General features: G+C 34.6%; 2 protein-coding genes across 2 annotated transcripts; one reads left to right on the top strand and one right to left on the bottom strand.

Annotated features, from left to right (window-relative positions):
* Positions 1–14: 14 nt before the first annotated feature.
* LOC126772366 (mucin-2-like) lies at positions 15–10,071 on the top strand. Its single transcript, XM_050492714.1, has 3 exons — positions 15–93; positions 7,182–8,207; positions 9,429–10,071. Exons 1-3 carry the CDS (start codon positions 60–62, stop codon positions 9,590–9,592), a joined length of 1,224 nt encoding a protein of 407 aa, XP_050348671.1. The 5' UTR covers positions 15–59; the 3' UTR covers positions 9,593–10,071.
* A 33-nt stretch (positions 10,072–10,104) lies between these two features.
* LOC126772301 (cyclin-dependent kinase 8) lies at positions 10,105–23,682 on the bottom strand. The gene is made up of 8 exons (XM_050492593.1): positions 23,264–23,682; positions 22,842–23,093; positions 22,548–22,737; positions 18,846–19,059; positions 17,386–17,554; positions 16,285–16,401; positions 15,622–15,694; positions 10,105–11,917 (listed from the first exon to the last, which is right to left on the bottom strand). Exons 1-8 carry the CDS (start codon positions 23,510–23,512, stop codon positions 11,787–11,789), a joined length of 1,395 nt encoding a protein of 464 aa, XP_050348550.1. The 5' UTR covers positions 23,513–23,682; the 3' UTR covers positions 10,105–11,786.
* Between the last annotated feature and the right edge of the window lie 363 nt (positions 23,683–24,045).

The following is a 24,045-nucleotide window of genomic DNA, read 5'->3' as shown; positions in this document are numbered from 1 at the left end:
CACTGGTTGTCTGGTTAAGTTAGTATGGCTCCAGCGCAGACTGTCTGTGACCAGCCGGTATGGAGGACGCATTTGCACTCGTCGTTTTAACACGTGAGTGTTTTTGTTTATAATTATGTATCTTAATGTAGTTGAAATAGAGTCCATAATGAAAGATATGCCATAGTGACACAAAATACCGTTTTAACGTTATTCATTGAACCGAATAACACGATCATTGAGACCCCGGTTTGTGTTCTATGAAGCGTTTGCGTTACTTTCACCTATTGAATATAAGTATACAATGGACGAATGGAAATATAGAAAAGTTTGTTAGTGAATGGAGTTAAAGTTATTTGTAGGTTAGTTCTGTGCCCACGGTTCTTAAAGGTTCGATATCCCAATAATTGATAGAAAAAAGTATTACTTATCAGTAATAACAAACTTGTTCTGCATGGCTTATTATTCTTGTGAATTTGTTTAATATTTTCCTCATACAAAGTTATTGAACGTCTTATACCGTGACTCCATTCAACGCACATAGTACATACATATTTTCTTATATATATTATTCAGATATAATTGTTTAAAAGCGATTTTTAGATTAAATTAAATGTTAACTCTACAAAATCATTATTTAAATTGCACGGATAGTAAAGACTAGTACTACGTACACTCATACATACTCATATAACAGTTCACTCGATTTGTTACTATTAAAATATAAATATAACATAATTGGATTTGTTTTTTAGTTCTTGTTTTAAGAAAGGCATAAAAATATGTATTTATTTCAATTTAATTACAATATTTTAGACGGCGTGTTTGTTTTTTTATTTTATTAATAATTAATATTTTAATTTTAGAATATATGAATAAAAATGACTGTACATAGTTTAAAATAAGTGATAAATAAAATTAAACACGTAAATTAAAAAAAAAATATTTATAAAAACAACAAACAAAAGTATCTATGGTCTCTATAAAAGATAGAGTAATAAAAATGTTAAATATTTATAAACAGGTGTATCTTAAGTATTTAATATAGATCACTAGTTTTTTTGATCACGTACGTCAGTTATCACTCGACAAACCTCTGGTATTAACTGAGATAGCTTTTTTTAATGTCGCCTAAGAGTTACACAATAAATACCACAAGACATAAAAGCCTACAAAAAAACAAGGTTTGTTTTTTTAACATAATTATAATTATTATCAGATAAGTGTCAATAATCGAATAAATAATCAAAATGTTACCTACGTTGCCGCGCTCACGAGTTTCATCAGTCAAAAAGGTAAAGTAAATAAATAACTGTCAAAATATTGTACTAATTTGCGTGCTCAGTAAAGTTTTTTAATAAATGCATTGCATTATCATGTTGTTACGATTTCCGACATGGCGTAACACAAATACTTGAATTATTTTACAAAAAAAAATATTATTTGAATCGTTTGTAATCTACTTGATTTATATAGCGGAGTTATGTTACGAATTAACCTATAATAAAATAGAATATAATGTACGTATTCTATATAACATCTACAAATTGTTTTTTTTTCCTTGAACTCAAAATATTGTATTTTATCTAATTTGGATCTTTCAAGACTTTTGAATAGTCAGTTTCCAAGGCTAAATTAAATTTGAAGTCACCACGATTCGGAGTGTAAATTTTATCGAAAGAACCGACAAGAAACTCAATAGCTATAATAAAATACATTTGGTTACTCAATACAGTATTTTGTTTCTTTTTAAATACATTTGATAAAAATAATTTTATACTTACTGAATTAAGAATAATGTAAAAGAAGTTTAATTAATTCATTAAATTATAATCATCTGAAAACAATTACTGCGTACCGACAAATTTTGAAACAAATGTGTAGTGAAACTTTAAACGTTGTTACGTCGTAATTATCGTCGATAAAAACAGTATCGCCAAACTGTTATCATCAATCAATCCTATTACAATACTCGAAGAATTTGTTTGTGATGCAAGCAAACTTTAATTATAATATTGACTATTTTTTTGGTTTAATTTCTTAGTAGTTGAGTTAAATTCTATCAATTCATCAAAATCTTAGGAGAACTTTCGTTCATTAATCACTTTTAATTGTTTAACAATGTAATTTAATATACTCGTACTAATTATTTAACTAACTTGTTGCTTTGCGGTTTGTGGCTAGTCAGGTTCAACCTCTAGAGCGGGCCAATGAAAAGCTATTGAGTTTTTCCTGAGAGAGAAAATCACAATAGCACCCTGGAGTTTGTTCTCTGGAAGTTACCATGTAATGTAACCTTCGCTAGCAGATGCGTAAGGATAAAATAGTGCAACCGAAAGTCGATGCTTAGTAAGCCGATAAATTACTGAGTACTAAGTAGTGATGACTTAGATTATGACGTAATAAATAGTTTTAGTTTGTTTATAACGTTCATCATTTGCTAATGGTAGGGCTTTGTGCAAGCTCGTCTGGATAGGTACCACCCACTCATCAGATATTCTACCGCAAAACAGCAGCACTTGGTATTGTTGTGTTCCGGTTTGAAGGTTGAGTGAGCCAGTGTAATTACAGACACAAAGAACATAACATCTTAGTTTTCAAGGTCAGGTGGCCCATATGCTCGTCCGCCTACCTATGCTATAAAAAATGTACTCGTTATATTGATTAATTAATGGACAATTATTATCAGGTTTGCTGCGACAAAATATGTCCTTTTCTGTAAATTAAATATAATAGGAAAGTAAATTTGAAGAAAATTCATAATTTTTGCTTTGGCGTTAGCAGGACAGGATTTACAGCTTCAATCATTCTTAATAGTTCTAAGACTTAACAATCGCTATACCTAATGACTGTTATTTTCAACTTATCTTTGACTAATGGTGACTTCCCAAGCAGATAAAAATGTCCAATTGTTTTATTTTTGGTGTTCGATAATGTACTGACCATTAGTTAATGGGTTAAACACACTACTTTAAAAAGGCGTTGGATTAAGTTAATAATGACAGATTATTGGTTTAATGGTGTGGTAGGAATGAATATTCATGGTTCTTTGCTGAGATAGTACGAATCATATTGAAATAGTCGATCCCAATTCATATTCATATCAATACATTAGCTTGACAATAAATGCATTTTTTTCAAATGTAACAAGGCTTTTTCGTTACCTTTTATGCTTTTTTAGTATTTAAAAATGATTTTAACCTTTCGCGAAAGTACCAAAATTTATTGCATAATTATTAATTGTGTAGATTTTGCAATGATTCAGAATGACGATAATCGTGATGAATTAGAATTTAAACAGTAATGACTTCAATGGTATATAGTAATGGAAATAGTAAACGTTATGCGTAATTTCGGTAATTACGTGGGAACATCGATAGCAACCCCCATTTTGCTGGAGAGTTATAAATAAATCATCTAAGCTACCTGGGATTATCTTAAAATAAATTATTAAAGGATCAAATTCTTTTAATTTGTCAGACAGCTTGTAGTTTCGACTCTAAGCTGTTTTAGGAACTAATAGAATAATAATTAATCTCATCAATAAATTGATTAATTACTTAATTATTATGAATATTAATAGAATATATTCTAATGACTTAATTACACATTAAAATTGAAAAAGTATATCAAACATTTTGTCTTTCCTTTATGTAATGTTCCGTTTTACAGGTATTTGTAAAAAATTCAACAAATTATTAACAAAAGCGTTAAATCAATTATAGTAATTTAATATGGTAATTTGGGAAAAATTATATGCTTGTTTGTTGCGTAATATCGTTTTGACGTGAAATCTTATAATTATGGGCCAGCTACAGCTGTTTGAAAAACTAATGTATTGTAAATTAATAAGTGTCTTAGTACATTGTTTTTTTTTTATAGAATAGGAAGGCGGACGAGCATGTGGGCCACCTGATGGTAAGTGGTCACCAATGCCCTTAGACATTGGCATTGTAAGAAATGTCAACCATCGCTTACATATCCAATGCGCTACCAACCTTGGGAACTAAGATTTTATGTCCCTTGGGCCTGTAATTACACTGGCGCACTTACCCTTCAAACCGGAACACAACAATATCAAGTACTGCTGTTTTGCGGTAGAATATCTGATGAGTGGGTGGTACCTACCCAGACGAGCTTGCACAAAGCCCTACTACCAGTAAACCTGGTTAATATATGTTAACGAGATAAAAAACTCGCTCAATTTTTAAACTCCAATTTTGAATTTGTCAAAAGATAACCCAATATTTTTTTAATGGCTGTGGAACATAGAACCGCTGGCTCTGTAGCCTTATAAGATAGCCATTGAAAATCAAGGCAATTAACCAGCCTGAGCCATCATAAGGACATGTAACATTTTAGCTCCTAAGATTGAGGGCACATGAGGGCGTCAGTGGTACCATAAAGTGTTTTCATTTGCTCGTCAACTTGTTTTGAATAAATTTATAAATAGTGTGTGATGTGAATCATTAAAGTAAAACATTAAATAATAATATAAAAGCCACGAAGAATCAATGCATATGATCATGAGACTAGAAAGAATGAAAAAAAAACAATACCACATGTGAAGTCATTGAACATATTGTATTATCTTGCTAAACAAATAGTTGACATTCTTGCATTTTGATTAACGCACCAACCATTCGCCGCCATTCAACAGTTCGTTTACGTTTTAAAATACACCCAATCACATCTTAACTTAGGGTATATTTTATAATTTTTATATTGTGAACGTATTTAACTATTTACTATTCCATATCCATATAGAATATCGAGGAATATTTTTTACAGTTCATATTTATTCATTAGTTCTCGCACGATATTTTATTTTATAGTTTTGTTCTTACTGAGAAACAGTTAAAGATATTGTATAAAAATGTTTATGTTAAATTTAATATAAACATTTTTTTATTATGAAAACAGCTTTATTGTCTATGAACCCTTTTCTGTATTCAGTTACCAGAGGTAAATTATGATTAATACAATCACAACGCCTACGCTCTGACCCTCTTTCTAGAATCGCTCTTTACATCAAATAATATTAACGTAAGCTTTAATATAATAATAATAATAATAATAATAATAATGTCCTCCAGACCGATTTCGGCCACGGCGGCCAATCTCAACAGAGATTAACTAACTACGCAGGAGATATTATAGTGCACAAGTGTGTGCGCAAACACAGGTGGCACTCTCTATTTCCTAACTCTCATAATCCGATGGGACGGCAAACCGACACGACCGGAAAGAGTTCAGGCGCAGGACCAACGGCTTTACGTGCTTTCCGAGGCACGAGAGTGAAAACACTTCCAACTTCCGGGCTGCTACTGAGAATTTTTTGGCAGAAAAACCCAATAACTTTTTATTGGCCCGACCTGGGAATTGAACACAGGACCTCCGGGTCTGCGGCCTTACATCAAGCCACTAGACCAACGAGGCAGTCAAATATAATACAGTATTATTGAATCGTCAATATTTTAACTCAAACGTGAAGATAAGATAACAAACTCGCGAAGTTCCTCTTTTATAATAAATCGGATTTACAGTATGATTAGTATACGCAATTATTGTTTTTGATCAGTCCTGAGTTGGAATTTGATATAAATTTATCAAGCACCTTCTCCAAAAAGTATTCTATAAAATTGTACCATGTATCAACTGCCTTGTTGTTCTTCTAGCTATCTTATAAGTCTGCAAACCCTTGGGCACAAACTCCAGGACGGGACTATAAAAAGTTATTGGGTTTTTGTGTAGAAAAATCTCAGCAGTAGTTCGAAGCTTGAAAGTCTCGGAAAGAACGTATAGCCGTTTGTTTGATTTGAAGTAACTCCATTTGTATCGGATTGCCATCTAATCGGATTATGAGATTCAAAGAATATAGAATGTACCTATGTTGTGCACACGCACACTTTTGAACTATAAAATTTCCTATGCAGTTGACTTTTCTCCTTTGAGATTGAACATGAAAACAGGTCAGGTACCTGTTGTTTTTTTTTAATTAATCACTTATTCTAACACAAAAGTAAATTCCGATACAGGCGCTATAATCGCAATCTTTTAAAACATTTTTTGTCTCTACGCAAATCATGCGAAAATTTGTATTGAAATTTTCACTTTATTTAATAGAATTCAAGGTGTTTCATCGTGGTAACAGATATACACTTTTAGTAACAATATATAGCATTTTTAGGTAGGTTTTCCGATATAATATAATTTAATAAGTACCTATTTAATGTATGTTTATGTATGTTTGCTTTGCAATTAATGAATTAAATCGAAATAAGAAACAAATACCAACCATCCTTGGTACCATACCATATATACTCGTATATTAAAAATAGGTATTCGTCATTACATTCGTTATAATTTAACAACAAAAGTTTATATATTTATTTTATTTAAAGAATATTATATTATAATACAAAGAAACGTAAATAAAATTAACGTGTCTTTGTTTGTGTTATATATTTTTTTAACCAATCAATGAAAGACCAGAAATATTCCTGTCACCGGGCGAGGGACTTGACCTTAGGGAGACCAATTGCAAAAAGCGGACCTTGAAAACCTGTTTAAGTTCCGCTGCAAAATGTGATGGACAAATAAGAGAAATCAAACACGCCATATTGTTTCATGTAAAAACCATTTTTAAGGACTAATACCTCTAGTTTGTTATAGTGGAAAATGATCACTGAATTTTGGTTTGTTATGTGATAAAGAACTGAGAATTTTTTTTATTATATATGTATATTATCATCTTAATATCGAATTTCGCATATATATTATGCATACAGTATTGCTAAAAAGTTTGCCGCTTTTAAAATCCTTCAGAGCTATTCAGTAAGAACAAACACGAAATTCATTGCAGAATACAATAGTAACACGTCAGAAAAGAAAGTAATGACTTTAAATGTTTTATAATATACACATACATATAATACACACGCACCAAAATAGCTTAGGCAATACTGTAAATCAATTATCAACATTATACAACTCAAACAATAAGTAAGTCTAGAATAAAACATCTGGCGTCAAAGTTTTTGCATATTTTCAAAAACTCAGTTTAAAAAGTCAACAGTTTACTCAAATATTAACTGGCTATTATCCTTCAGTTAAACGTAGTTTAATGTATCATATTTAACAAAGTTTGCCTGTAAATTGATAATATTTAAATCATTCAAGCTATATTTTTTTATTTTCAGTGTTACAACTATGTCGAGCGGAAATATCAAATACAGAGTGGTATGCGGCAAATCTTATAAACGATCCGAGCTACACGCCAAAACCCATTACTGAGATATTCACAACTGATTTAAACTTTTCACCGAAAATTTCGACGATATCAACACAGACAAACCCTCGAATGACGCCACCTAATACGACCACAAGAAGTTCTGCTCCTGCAACGACAACATTTGGAAACAGTGAAACAGCAACGCAACAAGATCAGGCGCAAAGAATACCATTCCAAATGATAGGACTACCAGGCCCTCAACAACAACAAATAATTACACAAGCAGTAAATGACCCAAAAAATGAGCTGTCTAGCTTTTTATTAATTTTTGATCCGAGGCAACAAACTAGTCAATTATTTCAACAGCCAATAAATACTTCGCCGCCAACGACGACAGTAACTGAATCTACCACAACTGAAACTACTACCAGGTCAATGCAAACTCGACCAACAACAGTACCACCTCAGACTTCAACTCAAACTCAAGCAAATATACAAGAAACGACAATTCTGCCAAGAAATCTACAGTCACAATCGATTCCTTTGGCACCTATGGTATCACCAACTTTCGTTCCCGGAAGATGGGATATAAGAAACATTATTTATCCAATACCAAACATTCCAATTGTTAATTCTAGTTGCAACACAACAACAGTATCAAATACAGTTGCTGTTAGTTCAACTATAGCTCCTCAGACTGTTCGGCCAGGATCAGGAAGCAGTAATCCTTTTTTGACAGTTCGCTTAAAAACGCCCAAGGGCTCCTTAACAAATATTCGTATTAATCCTACTACAACAAAAAAACCAACAACGACAAGACGAAGGAAATCAAACAAAAAGTCAAACGATTATGAAATATGCTTAAGATCGTGTGATGGCAAAAAGGAGCCGATTTGTAGCAGCCCTATTGGAGTGTTCCCAATTAATCCAGATAGGCTGAAGGGCTTCGCGTCGCTGTGTCATATGGCGTGTCATAACTCATTTAGGAAGGACCGTAAGTATAATTACATTAAATGTTAATAAGAAAACTGGCACACATTTCGTGTCAAGAAGAAAATAGTAAATAAAAAAAATTAACACCAGAAAATGTAGGACTACAATAAATAAAATCTAAATATAGTCATCAGGATTATTATTCTAAAATGTAGATACTAATTATGACGATCTCTGAATGAATAAATGTCTATAATATGTAAATATGCTAGGAAAAAAAACTAAAAAGTAAAAAAAAAAATATAGCCAGTGTCACTCGGGATGGTGTAAGGATTCCAACGATACATTATCATCCAAATGTTAAATACACATGAAAAATAATGTTGAAAGACCAAAAGCAATGACAACACGTCTATGGAGATATGATTATTTGAAAAAAAAAATATGTTAATTACAAGCAGATGTCAGTCATATTATACTATGTCATTATTTATATACTCTATTAAACTGCAATAACCTGTTGGTACTATTAGGTTAAAATGCAACCAGTTATATAAAACTAGTTCATTAGATGATACTTTCTGTAGTTAATACTTTAACAGTGCACTTTCTTCATATTAACTAACATAGATTTTAAAAGTTTAAATAATATAACATACTGTATCGACAATTCAAAACAATTTATATACCAAAAAGTATATTAATTGGAGATAAATAAACATATATTATATAATCTACAAAGCATTGAAAATTGGTAGGAACTTATTCCACCAAGCTGTTACAATGTGTAAGTAAGTGGATACACACATATTATTATTATTTCATTTGACACAATTTGCAGGTCTCCTCACGATGTGTTCCGTCACTGCCGATCACGAGAAAGTTATGATATGATGATACAAATTAAGCAATATTCTAGAAAGATTGAGGCATAAAAATGTATTAAAATAAACGGCAATACAGACGATACTAGTATCTAATATTATATTAATAAAATCATGATAATGCGTTTTTCGAATATACATATATGTGATCGGCAAAGTGCATTTCTGGCACTACATGATACAGGTTTTGTTATCGGTCGCCTAATTGATGTCAACATTGTCAACCCTTCTTGAAATGCTGATGGGTTATTTACCCGTCAGCATTTGATACATATAAATATTTTACAATAAACCCCTTAACCGATTCCATAGACCCACATAGGATACGTAAGATGAAGTTTTTCTAATATTCTCTTATCGTTAGTATTTTTTTAATGTATTATAAACTTATATTTCAGAAGTCTACGAAAAAGTGACCGAAGGCAGATGTGGGAGGTTACGTACCCGTATTCGACCAGTGGACAAGAATAAATTAAACAGAGACGAGTTAAACAAAGCCACATACACAATACAACATAATGCTCCGGAAACTATCATGGAATTTTCGCCTTTAACGCATTAAAATAAGACACATTATACCTTAAGTAATTGTCGAGATTAGTCAAACATCACACGTAAACTAGTCGTGTTTATAGACAGCAGTATACGTTAACCCATTAAATGCGGCTAACGCTTTTAAGACCCCACAATTGCTATAAAACCTAAATATTGTTAGAGCATTAAATGGGTCAAATATAAAAACATCCTTTGAAAATATCTCATTTTTTAAATGATTATGCCAACTGTACTTTAAAAAAATTCAAAAAGTATATTTGATGAACTAAGAATAATGACTTCACTAATAATTTTTATTTTAAAATATAATCATAGTTACTTTTGACTGATCACTCAATTTATACGCATTAATTATTATTTGTTAAGATTTCTATAGTATTACTAACATCAATATGTTATGACTTAAAATTTTACTTAAACGATTCCGTCCATGTAGTAAGTTATTGGTTTTATTAATATTAAGTTATATTTTTTATGATAACTTTTATATTAATGTGTGACAGAGAAAATGAAAAACCATTAAAATTAAAAAAAAATATTGTTTATTGATTGTTTTCTTTTTCGTCTATATGTAACAAATCTTGACATTCTATTTACAAACCTTATTTTACACATTTCAGTCTGATACAAGCAATAATGAGATTTCATTAAATAAAAAAAAGCTACATTAAATTTTACAATTAAATAAATCCATATCGATTTCAATGAATATTAAGGCCGTGGTTTGCTATTTAAAATCTCTCTCTTCCTATCTTCGACTGTATCATTGGTCTAATGGCTAGTTTATATGGATTCCGAGATCCTGGGTTCAAACCCCGGTTACCAATAAAATTTATTTTAAATTAATTTTTTAGCACATATTAAGAAAGCACCTAAAGCCGTTGGTCCTTTGCGTAAACTTTCTCCGGCCGAGTCAGATTCTCGTTCCATCGGATTATGAAAGGGATAGAGGGCCCATATGCATCGCACACTTGTGCACTATAATATATCCCGCGCTATTTGTCTAGTGTCATCAGTAGATCATTAACACAATCTCAAGTTACAAGCTTTATATGAAACTTACAATTTAATTATGTATCTTCTATTCTTAAAATAAAACAATAATGCAGTTTAAATTTTCAAAAATTCGTATAAATTGGTTAATATTTGTAACGTTATAATACTGTACATAGGTTTAAAATAAAATTATGGGACACATCTTTACACGTAAGTAACAGGCCGTCAGTTTCCCACTGCTGAGCATAAGCTTCCTCACCCTCAGAGACAAGTGTAGATTTTCTGACTGTATTTTCCTTCACAAGCATATGATCAAGTGCATGAGCCAAGCAGTCATGCACTTGATGAAAACAGAGATTAAGCACATGATTTTTTTTTTATATATATGGAATAGGAAGGCGGAAAAATGAAGATGTTGCGTTGGATGTGGATGTCTTGCGTTACGCGACTAGATCGCATTCGTAACGAGCACATCCGTGGTAGCCTTGGCGTTTGCGATGTAGCGGATAAGTTGCAGGAAAGCCGTCTGCGTTGGTTTGGCCACATTAGCCGCAGACCACCAGACTATGTCGGGAACCGATGCCTGGACTTTGTTGTCGAAGGCCCTAGATCCCGCGGCAGGCCCAAGAAGCGCTGGCTCGATGTTGTGAGGGACGATATGAGAGAGCACGATCTCACTAAGGAGGACGCTTTAGATCGGGCAAAGTGGAGGCATAGATGCAGGAAAGCGGACCCTGGCGTTACTAGACCGGGGAAACGCTAGGCAGAAGAAGATAGAATAGAAAGGCGGACGAGCATATGGGCCAGCTGATGGTAAGTGGTCACCAACGCCCTTAGACATTGACATTCTAAGAAATGTCAACCATCGCTTACATAGCCAATCATGCGCCAACCTTGGGAACTAAGATTTTATGTCTATTGTGCCTATAATTACACTGGCTCACTCACCCTTCAAACCGGAACACAACAATATCAAGTACTGCTAGAGAATTGCGCCCGGATTTGAACCTGTGATGTTCGATTGAGGTCTACATACTCTAAACATTGGGCTATCTTGTGTCTTCTTATCTTTTATATTTCCATTGTAAAAGTTGAATTCTTATAACATACTTTATCTTAATTAAAATATATGGAATTATAACCCTTAAAAACATTTAACTAACAAATTTGATTGAAAAAAACGATAATGCATCAATTGAAAAAATTCAAAATCTTTGTTGAAAATTGCCCTGTTGTTGAGAGCCACCGCCTTGTTGTTGCCCACCGAACATCATTTGCTGTTGTTGATGGAACTCTTGTTGTCCTCCACCACCGCCAGTGTTTCCTTGGTTTTGACCTGTGACAAAAAATGTAAAAAAACATTTATATTTACTTATATTAATACATGTAGTAATAATGTAATTTAAAAAAAATTATTAATTCATATAAATTATGTTATCAGCTAAAAAAAAGTGTCTGTCATAATATACATAGAGTTAGGGCGCTTTCAATTTAGACGGTTGGTGCCGGACTGCTGCCGCACGGTTATTACGACCATGAGCCGTACTGCTGCCGGACGACAGCAGTACGACGTAAATCGTCTTAGGGCGCTTTCAATTTAGACGATTGGTGCCGAACTGCTGCAGTCCGGGTATCGTACTGCGCACGGGCGGTTATGATTTTTCATACAAAATGTCTCGACGCAAAGTCGAACGACAGCAGTGCGGCGCACGTCCGTTGGCGGAACGGCAACAACCTGTCTCAGTCGCTGTTCGCTAGTGCTGTGAACGCATCGTGTTTCTTAGACGTTTTCGTGCATACCTACCTAATTATGGATGATTTAAATACAGAAGATTTTATAAATGAAATAGAGTTGCAGCCCGCCGTTTGGGATTCTAAATGTGACAACTATTCAAATCGCTTGGAGAAAAAAAGGCTTGGGATGTTTTATGTGAAAAATTTATTACCGATTTTAAAACTAAAAAAGCAGCTGAAAAGAATACTGCAGGTACAACAATAAACAGTTTATTATATTATAATGTAATCAATTACTATTATTTATATTTTACTGTTTTGCCACGATACTTGTCCTCTTGGGCTAACAAAATAGTCCGTAAATATATCGCGGACTGTTGTGGCTGACAAATTCTGATAACTTTGTGGCTGAACTGGTCTAACTCGAATTGGTTGACCATGCATACTGGTATTTTCGCGTTGAACAAAGTTATGTAAAACACAAATAGCCTTAGCAATATCTGTTGCAAACGATATTTCCACATTTAATGGCCGATGTAATATTCGCCATTTATTTGTCATAATACCAAATGTACACTCAATGTACCGGCGTGCACGTGACAGGCGGTAGTTAAAAAATTTTTTTTTCCCCTCCAAAAAGTTTCCACTAAATGGCCGTTGTATGAAATTGCTGACGGCAAATGCTTCGTCGCCAACAAAAATAAAAGGTAGTGGTGGCCCATTGTCTTGTATTGGTGCAGGACTTGGTATATCTAAATTATTGTTTTGAAGCTTGTTAAAAAAAACTACTGCTCCGAAATATTTGTGAATCTGAAGCCGTCCCATAGGAGCCGACATCAATATAAATAAATTTATAATTAGAATCGCAAATAGCCAACAACACAATAGAAAAGAAATGCTTGTAGTTGTAATACAACGATCCACTTCTTGTCGGTTTTATTATTCTCAGATGTTTGCCGTCTATAGCTCCCAAGCAATTAGGAAAATTTGCTTTTGTTTCAAACCCTTGAGCTATTTGTAACCAATCCTCCTTTTTAAGATCAGGTATACAGATATCTTTCAAAACTTTGTATATCTCTTGACATGTATCTTTAATAACTCCACTAATTGTTGAAACGCCATGTTGGTAAGAGTGATGCAGATCAGTCATAGTACAGCCAGTTATAGATATATTTAGATATAATTCATACGCGGCTGCAGTCCGATCGAATTTTAGTGATTTCCATCGAAACCCAACTTTAGTCGGTGCCATAAACTCTGACGAGGAAGTGTTATTGTTAGTTCTCTTGCTTCGGCAGAAACATAAACGACGCCGTACTAGGGCTTCGCCAATGTTTTCTTTAAAATATAAAACTGGTGATTTTTAAACACTTTACCCTAGATTAAAAGAAAGCTCAGCTGAATTTTTGAACTATTTTAGAATGTCTAGAGAATGTTTCTATGAATTATATAACTTTGTTAAAAATGGAATACAACGTCAAGAAACTAAATTCAAAAATACTATATCCGCCGAAGAGAGACTTGTGATATGGGATGCTACCTGTGTCAATACCTTCGCGGCCTCTCACCTGGCCCACACAACACGGACGGCTGGGGCGGCTGCTGAGAGTGCAGCAGCGAGAAAACGGGAGAAGTATGCCCCCTTTTTAAAAAATTATTTATTTGTGCCACTAGCGGTTGAGACGTCGGGATGTTGGGGGTCGGATGCCCTCAGTTTAATAAGGGAAATTGGCTGTCGCCTTAGAGAGAGGGGATTTGACAGTCGCTCCGGGTCACACTTGGCACAAAGGTTGTCCATTGCCATACAACGCGGAAATGCGGCCTGCATTATGGGCAGCTTTGCGTCGGGTGGGAATCGGGAGGGACTATTTTAAAATTTGACTAAAATAATAAAAATTAATAATCTAAATTTAAATAAAATCCTATGTAATGATCATAATTTCTGTAATATAAACTGTTTATTGTTGTACCTGCAGTATTCTTTTCAGCTGCTTTTTTAGTTTTAAAATCGGTAATAAATTTTTCACATAAAACATCCCAAGCCTTTTTTTCTCCAAGCGATTTGAATAGTTGTCACATTTAGAATCCCAAACGGCGGGCTGCAACTCTATTTCATTTATAAAATCTTCTGTATTTAAATCATCCATAATTAGGTAGGTATGCACGAAAACGTCTAAGAAACACGATGCGTTCACAGCACTAGCGAACAACGACTGAGACAGGTTGTTGCCGTTCCGCCAACGGACGTGCGCCGCACTGCTGTCACATTTTGTATGAAATGCTGAGGCATTTTGTATGAAAAATCATAACCGCCCGTGCGCAGTACGATACCCGGACTGCAGCAGTTCGGCACCAATCGTCTAAATTGAAAGCGCCCTAAGCATTTTTTTTTTTATATAGAATAGGAAGGCGGACGAGCAGATGGGCCACCTGATGGTATGTGGTCACCAACGCCCATAGACATTGGCATTGTAAGAAGTGTTAACCATCGCTTACATCACCAATGCGCCACTAACCTTGGGAACTAAGATGTTATGTCCCTTGTGCCTGTAATTACACTGGCTCACTCACCCTTTAAACCGGAACACAACAATACCAAGTACTGCTGTTTGGCGGTAGAATAACAGATGAGTGGGTGGCACCTACCCAGACGAGCTTGCACAAAGCTCTACCACCATTGTCGTTATTGCGGGTGATATGGGCGGCTACGTGATGAGGCGGATGATCCAGAGGTCTATGTGATGCTCTGGTTCATGTGCCTCATACTCAGTTTAATTTCCTATTTTATTTTATCTCAATATATGTATTATTTGCTCTTTTTTATGTCATATTATTGGCTCATTTTTAATTCTTATATATTTTAATTATTATAATTTTTGTGATTGTAAGTGTGATTGTGATTCTAATTATTAATGTATATTATGTAATGTTATGTTTAATTATCATGTACCAAAAGTATGGGCCTTGTTGCCTGAGGAATAAAGATATTATTATTATTATAAACTGTCAAGTAAGTAAGTACAACACAACAATACTAGTTACTTATGTTTGCCGGTAGATAGATATAATAAATCGCTACAGTACGACAATATACGTTCGCCGTTGTATCATTACATATTATAAAACAATGTAAAATAATAAATAAAATCTGAACACGATCGATTCAAAAAGTACAAAACGGATTTTATGATAAAGGTTTAGGTGTATAATTCATTAGTGTTTTGTTTTAAATGGATATAGACAGACAAACGCGTCAGGGGGTTTCGTTTTATAATACGTTTGATATATTATTCAATAAGACTCTACCTGCCATCCTCATTCTTTTAGCGTTGTTAGCAGCATGATCGTGGTTGTTCGCTTGGACTTGGTTTTGTTGCGTCTGAAAAACAAAGTCTCAATAATCAATATATATTAAGACATTCTTAACATACGAATTCAAATAATTTTCATTCATTCAAAAGATACAATTTTCAAAACTCTATAGTGACGTAAATTCCGTGGTATGTTAAAAAATACATAATACCACAGAAAAATCGCCCTAACACAAAACTGAATGAATGAAACTGAATGAAAATTGAATCTCAACAGACTTCAGTCAGAGGGAATGGTCAGGACATCTTTCCCCTCCTCATCATTTTTCAATCTTATCTTGCTCAATATCTGTATTCTACTTAATATTCTATAATAATAACCATAATGTTTGCAACATACATACAATAATAATAATCTATTTCCTTCTTGGTATTTTTATGACGGGAGTTACTTAACCCAAGTAAAGACAGAAGTCAAAAAACTTTTGGCAGTAAGTCCTTAAACTTTTTCTATGGTAATAATTTGCAGTATTAAAAATAAAATTGGTTTTTTTTAATTGTGTACCGAAAACGACCTCATTAATTCCGCATTAATTTAATATGAACGTAAAGTATATTTCGAATAATAATAATTTTAAAAATAATGTTTGTTTCTCACATTAGGCTGTTGTTGTTGTTGATTCTGACGTGCCTTTGACTCCCCCTTGTCTTCTTGGTCATCATCGGTCAAGAACTCTCGCTTTGGATAAGGTATCGGACAGCCAGCGAAAACATCCTAAAATAAATAAATAATATAATATATATTTTTTTTTAATATAAAGTATTGGTAATTATAATTTACTAGTAGCTCCGTGCGGCTTAATCCGCGTTAAGCGTAATGCTACATATTCATGTTCTTAATAATTAGACTACCAAAATGAAATAAAGAAAAAGTTGAAGTGCAGTAAAAGCCTGTAAATAGCTAACTGCTGAGCCTAAGTCTCCTCTCCTTATTGAGGAGAAGGTTTGCGTTACACCACCATTTTGCTCCAATGTGGGTTGGTGGATACTTAATTTAAACACATTTTTGAAAGTGGATTATTAATTAATTAATGCGTTCAAACATAGCATTGATATTGTGAATTGTTCGATTTATTTACTCCCTCAAAAGTAGCCTTACCAATAAATGGTACTCTGGACTCTATTTTTAAAGGAGAGCATTTAGGAATGTTTTGTTCATAATGCTTTTTTTAAATTGATTTATTAAATTTTTTTTTTTTTTTCAATTCGAACAACTCAAATATAATAACATATTATAAAATTGAAAAACAACTTCCACATATTTCAAAAAAATTACTGATAAATAAATTTAATAGTTGTCGAACAAAACATTACAATTCTTACTCATATTCTTACATAATGAAATTACTATTTTTAATTTGGCAGTAAAAATCTTATCCGTACATCATGGATCAAATTAGATACTGTTTAAGGTTAAACTGTTATCGCAAGACGAGCGGTTATACAATATGGCTTCAGATGGCGCCACCCGCAAACCAATCGCAAAGCGAGCGGGCGAAGCCCGCCAAATCTACAGGTGATCGCGACCCGCGTGATTCTACTAGTCGCCTGCCGGTGCAGCGGGACCCGCAAACAATCGCACACGTTGCAGGCGTAAAACGCGTCGCGAAATGTATTCAATTTTTTACAAACATATCTGCATTCTACTAAAGAGGGCACGAGTGAAAACCGCTTCGTGAGTTCTTAATCACAATTTTACCTGTGTCGGTAAAGGATCTTCAGAAAAGTAAGGATCCTGCATCGCTTGTTCCGAAGTTATTCTTCTATTAGGATCCATTAGTAGGAGTCGTTGCAAAAGACTGAATGCTTTACTGTCCGGCTTTATTTTGTGTCGATCCATGTATTTACTTAATGAGCAATTTTGATAACTGTAATACATATATAGACTCATTCAGAATTAGGTAATAAGTTCAGTTCACATAACAACAGGTGTAAATAATTTATAGTGCTTTAATATTTTATTCAGTGTTACTAAAACCGTGGAAAATACTAAAAAAAAAACTGTATAATGGACAGACTAAAATTGTACACAGTCATTAAATTCCAAATTAAAAATTTATATGTTAAAGTAAAAGTGATGATGTCAAAATTCTAAATTTTTTTCATTGAAATTTATCACATATTATATTTATTTGTATATATGCTTATAGTTTATTAAATAGGCTAAAGGGGTAAAGATAAACAATCTTAGATTGACATGTTCTATGCAATTTGCTAATACCTCTGCTATGTTATGCTCAACAAACAGTACTAGATATTTTTATTTATAATACAATTGTATCCACTTAACCACTTATGTCCACTTTAATTTTACTTCCAAAGTTCTATAACGCCGAAATTCAAAACGCCATTTTTTCATGAATATGTTGTGAAGTATAAATTTATTTAGATCTCAAACAATGGTACTGCTGTAGACTATACATCTTCAAATGCTATTACTAGTATATAGTCTATTCCAACCACATGAGGAGCGAACCCAAAAAAACGACTTTGACACCAATATCATTGGTCACCGATATTAATTGACGCGATATCATTGGTCGAGGTCTTGAATAATCAATATTTACTATGGAAAAAAAAATTTCAATGACCGCCGCGTAGTTCTCGAAATTTTTTTCGAAACTTCGAAAGTTAAATTAATGTGGTTATAACTAGTTAAGTGGAATAGTGTTGTATTATAAATAAAGGTAAATTAATCAAGAACTGTTTATAGTACGTAATACAGCAGAACAATTAGAAAATGCATGCAATTTGTAAATCTACGGTTCGTTTACCTTTACTCCTACTCCGATTGGAATAGGTATAGATAGAAAAATTATGTCTCATTGGTACTAGACCAATAGGCCAGGTTATAAGGCTAAAAATCCCAGGGTAAAAACGCCAGGTCAGTCCAAAGGAATCCCGAAGTTCAAAAATTAACACCACTTATGCAGAAAAATGATTCGATGCCTTGAAAAACACATAAGACCATCCTGCACCTAAGCTGTCTCTTGTTAAGTTTGCTATGTTATCAGTTCATAAGAGTTCACTTGTGTTTGCATACGCTGTTATCAGATGAGAATGTCTGACCAAAATTATTGGAAAGTACATTTAGTGATATATTAGGAAACATCATTATTTCGAATATAATATTACAAAAATTTGAATATATCAACTTACTTAGATCTCTTGAAATCCTTTACCAATGTTGCATGTTCTGGCATTTTTCTTATATCCTCCCAATCTTTCTCTTGTGGGAAACCCATTACATTGAAAATTCTGTCGAGCTGATCATGGTGATAAGGATTACTGGTTTTGATATCCTCTTGACGACAATGAAATATAGGTTCGGATGTTAATAATTCAGCAAATATACACCCAATTGCCCAAATATCTACAACAGTTAATGTATCATGTTATTTATGTATATAATAATAATAAAAAAAGTTTATGCATGAAAAATAACACATACAAAGGTACAAATAGAAATGCTTATAGAAGACTTCAATTGAATTTAAGACTTAATAGTGATATATATGACCTATAACTTTAATCATAGTGTACTAATAGAATATAATGCTATGCTAAATTCAATTACAGATAATATTATTACAATTATACAGAAAGTTAATAATTATAATAATTAAAAAGTAATAAAAATGTCATTATGTAATTTAAAAAGCATTATTTAATGTGTTTAATAAATACTCTCACAATTGAATGGATTTTTTTCTTTATTCTTACATAAGGTAGTTTTTTTCTATTATTGATAATTTCATACATGATATAGTCTATTCGAATGGCAGGAGTAAAGATAATATGACGGGCCGGTTGGCATGGTTAATAGATACTTGCTTTTCATGCCGAAGGTTGTAGGTTCGATTCCTTTTTTTTTAATTTATTTCCGGCAGGGCAAATGACTCTACTCTACCTGATGGTAAGTGGTAGTAGAGTTCAAACGCGAGGGGAATACGTTAACTGGTAAGGAATTCCATTTTTTGGAAGTGCGACAAAGAAAGAAGTTGCCAAATTTCTTTGTGCGTGATGGTATTGATGTCACAGTTAGGCGGTGACATCGAGAGCCAGCACGCGTAGACTTATGAAGGAAGGGGGAAGCAGGAATTAGAGAGAATAATTCCTCAGAGCACTCGCCGTGACATAGTAGATAGAAAGCGCTCAGCGCTGCTATCTCTCGACGCAATTGTTAAGGCTCGAGGGTGTTTGTGACCTTTATGTCGCCAGTAATGCAGACCGCACGTCGCTGCAACCGATCCAAGGCCTCCAATAGGTACTTAGCGGAGCCATCCCAAAGGTGCGAGCAATATTCAACGCAAGGTCGAACCTGTGTTTTGTACAACAGGCAACAGGAAATTGTTGTGGCGTGAAAACACGCCGTACCTTGTTCAGAACTCCAAGTTTCCGTGAAGCTGTTTTTATAACCGCCTCGATATAATCCCTTGGACTAAGGTCGCAGCGAACGTCAATCCCCAGCATGGCGATTTTACTTGTACCCCCAGCGGAGTGCCACAGAGGGAGGGAAGAAGGTAAAATGTTGACTTTTTCGCTGTGAGAGCGCGTACCTGTGTTTTCTTGGCATTAAACTCAACAAGATTATTAGAGCCCCATTTGGCGATGAGTTATATAGACGTGATATCCACCATTCACTGTACTATCGTCTGCATAGCAATGTTTCAATTCCTAAGAGAGAGCATATCATTGATATGCAAAAGAAAGAGTGTGGGAGATAGCACAGATCCCTAAGGGACCCCAGCATTCACTACATAGAATTGTGAATTGCAACCGTCAACTAAAACACGAAGGTTACGCTTTTGTAGGAAGCTAGCAATCCAGGTGCAAAGCTGAGCAGACAGGCCATATGCCGGCAGCTTGGAGAGAAAACTTCTGCACCAGACTCTGTCGAAAGCCTTGGAGATATCGAAGCTGACAGCCAACGATTCCCTATGCTTGTCGATAGCTTCACCCCAGAGGTGTGTTACGTACGCTAAAAGATCACCTGTGGACCGTTTTAGTCTAAACCCGTACTGACGATCATTAATTAGACAGTGATCTTCTAGGTAATGGATTAGTTGGTTGTTTAGAATCCTTTCCGTCACCTTACAAAGTACTGGGGTGATAGCTATTGGCCGATAATTTGCCGGGTCAGACCGATCCCCGTTTTTGGGAACGGCCTGCACATTAGCTCTTCTCCAAGCCTCCGGCACACATCCCGTAGAGAGAGATAGTTGGAACAAGCGCGTTAACACAGGAGACAGCTCCGCCGCGGACCGCCAGCTTTCCGTACATCAAGTGATTACAGCTCCGCACGCACATCACGTTGCCTGATTTTGATGTCGAGCATCGTATGGCCAAATGAAGGTATTGTTGGTGGCAGCGCACTCCAATCATCGATCACGGAGTTATCGGCAAAGAGTTTAGCCAGGAGATCGGCTTTCTCTTGCGGACTGTGTGTCTGTGTGTCTCTAAATCACCATTGTGGGATCTGTAGAGGCACATGTAGACTCGACTCTGACGAACCAGGTCCACACGTACCACCAACATGGAGAAGGAGGGGTCTTCCAAGCAGCGCAGTCGGTGACAACAAACATCCGTCCTGACGTACAAGCTTACTCCGGCTATCGCTTTGAAGGATTCTTCAAGCATGTAACCGTATCCCGCTTACATGCTTGAAGAATCCTTCAAAGCGAAGAAAGCTCCTTGAAAAATTAAGGTAGCTGGTATCGGCAGGACGGAGACGGAGGTGCTGCCTCGAGATGGTGGTGGGCAGCGTTGAGGTTTGCGTGAAGTCCACGGATGTTAGAGAATTCGACCTCAAACAGCGTGGGTATGGTGAGGGTGTGCACCGCTGAACGACATTTGAGAAAAAAATATAAAAGAGACGTGTAGCGAGCGACGTATTGCCACGATAGGGATGGGCAAAGTGTGGAGGCGTGTTTCCCTAAGTGGTTGCCAAAAGGTAAAATACACTGATCCGCCGGACGGAAGTGCCCCTGAACCGGAAGTGGCCGCCAGGACCCCACCTTCCTGTCACCAACCGGCACGACGGTCCACCACGAGATTATGTGTGGTCTGGTGGGCCAGCTTCGCGAGCTTGTTAGGCACACTCGGCCCCTGTACTCTGCCACGAGCTGTCAGCGGAACAGCCGTTTCTTCGGGTCTCCCTGTCCGGCAGATCAATACAGTTTCCCCTGGCATTGGTTCAACAGCCGTCTCCACTGAACCAACACCTATCGCGGCAATGCGCGCTCGGGCACTGGCTGTACGCTGGCTGACCTCGAAACACGGCTGCAAGCATCCACTTCACGAGTTTTTCACCATGCGTACGGTGATAACAATCCAGCCGGATGTTAAGCATCCTACCACCAGATGAGTAGATGATCGCTTCAGATATCCCTTAGTCGCCTCTTACGAGACCCTCGGGAAAGAGAGGGGCAGTGAAATGTATTCTTTCTCTATCACTGCATGGATAAAATTCCCCCCTTGGACAGACATTTGTGTGCATAAACATGTCTGTTTGACGTGAGTCTAAGTGTAATTATTTATATTAGTATGTATTTACAAAAAAAAAGTAGTATATGTAGTATATCAGTTGTCTGGTTTCCATAGTACAAGCTCTGCTTAGTTTGGGATCTGATGGCCATGTGTGAATAATGTCCCAGGATATTATGTTATGTTAATATTCATGTTTGAATAAGATTTGTGATAATATTATTTTTGGATAACAACCATGTTGTTATCAGAATATTGGAAGACAAGTAAACATTTGAATTCATATATAAATCTAAGGTTTGATTATCTTTACTCCACTTATCTTTCCAATATACTATGGAATGATTGATATATTAAATGATAAAAAATATATACCAATAGCCTTTGTGTAATGTCTTGCTCCTAATAGCAATTCCGGAGCTCTATACCAAAATGTGACTACTACTGGATCCAAGTCGGCTAATGGTTTCAATGGGGCATTGAATAGCCTTGCAAAACCCATATCAGCTATCTTCACTCTGCCTCTCTCCGGCCCTTCACCCATTACAAGTATATTAGCTGGTTTCTGAAATTTTTTCCTTCAATTTGAGCAATCTTAATTTAAAAGATTCCATTATAAATAAAAGTATTGAAATCTAAAGATATTTCATTTTTAGCTTTATCACTTACCAAATCTCTATGTAAGACCCAATTTGAATGTAAATAATGTATTCCATCTAATATTTGATATAACAAACTTTTTACCATGCCTTTAGGAACCATCACAGATTTTTTATTAGCCTTGGCTGCTCTGTGGAACTTTATTATATGCCATAGATCATGTTCAGCATAGTCAAATAATAACCAGACCTTACGATCAGTATGAGAAAGAAATACTCTTATAAGATTAATGACATTAGGGTGTTTCAATTCACGGAGAAGCTGTAAATAAAAAGTTTATGAGACATTTTAATTAAATTCTATTTTAATCTACTATTAACACATAAATATATTGCTGATTTTAGTAAAAACTACATTTGATTATGTTAACCATTATAACCTTAGTAATTGTTACATACTTAAAATTAAAAATTATAACAGAACCTATATACCGCAATTTCCCTACAAGCTGACATTGAAAGTCCTGTTCCCTCTATTTGCTTTAACGCGTAATCTTTTGTGTCAGAACCATCTTTTCTTCTGGCTTTATATACATGGCCGTAAGTTCCTCGTCCGACCTTACACCCTTCGTAGTCGAACAAATCTTCCACTTTCGATCTTTCATTTTGTGTTTTTATTTTAAACTCATAATCCATCATTACTGAAGCCATTGTTTTATTATTTTGAAAGTTATCACCCATTTTTTATACGTAAATCAAAATACTAAAAATATTTGTTTTTTTTACTTAGTGTTTATAACTTCAAATAATCATAAATTCATTTTTAAGTCTACTGAATTTAGGAAGACAAATTGAGAAAGGGTCGCCTTAACACTAAACATTAAATTATCTCATAATATCCCAACTCTTACTCTTGTAACTTTATACTTGGAGAAACGTCAAACCTTAAAACTGTCAATCTCTTAGAGGGTTGCTGCCTCATCTTGTCAATCAAGTTTTATTTATTTATTTATTTAACAATCCAAGAATCTAATAACTACAATATCCTGAGTGCCTTTCCGTCTCTGGATTTATATACGCTATATTCTAAAATTGTTTTAAATAATACAACTGCTACTTATACTTAATTATTTCTTGTCTTAATGTGTTATTTAAATTATTTATTAAGCGAGGAATAATGTAAAACATTACGTTTACGTTGTCAGTATTTATTGTTCGCTAAAATACTAACAATTTATTGTTGTGTCACTATATGTATCGAAATTTAAATTTTA

This window comes from Nymphalis io, chromosome 12 (genome assembly GCF_905147045.1).
Source record: "Nymphalis io chromosome 12, ilAglIoxx1.1, whole genome shotgun sequence".
NCBI lineage: Eukaryota > Metazoa > Arthropoda > Insecta > Lepidoptera > Nymphalidae > Nymphalis > Nymphalis io.
Note: the sequence above shows the minus strand (reverse complement) of the source record. Positions and strands in the feature narration are given on the sequence as shown.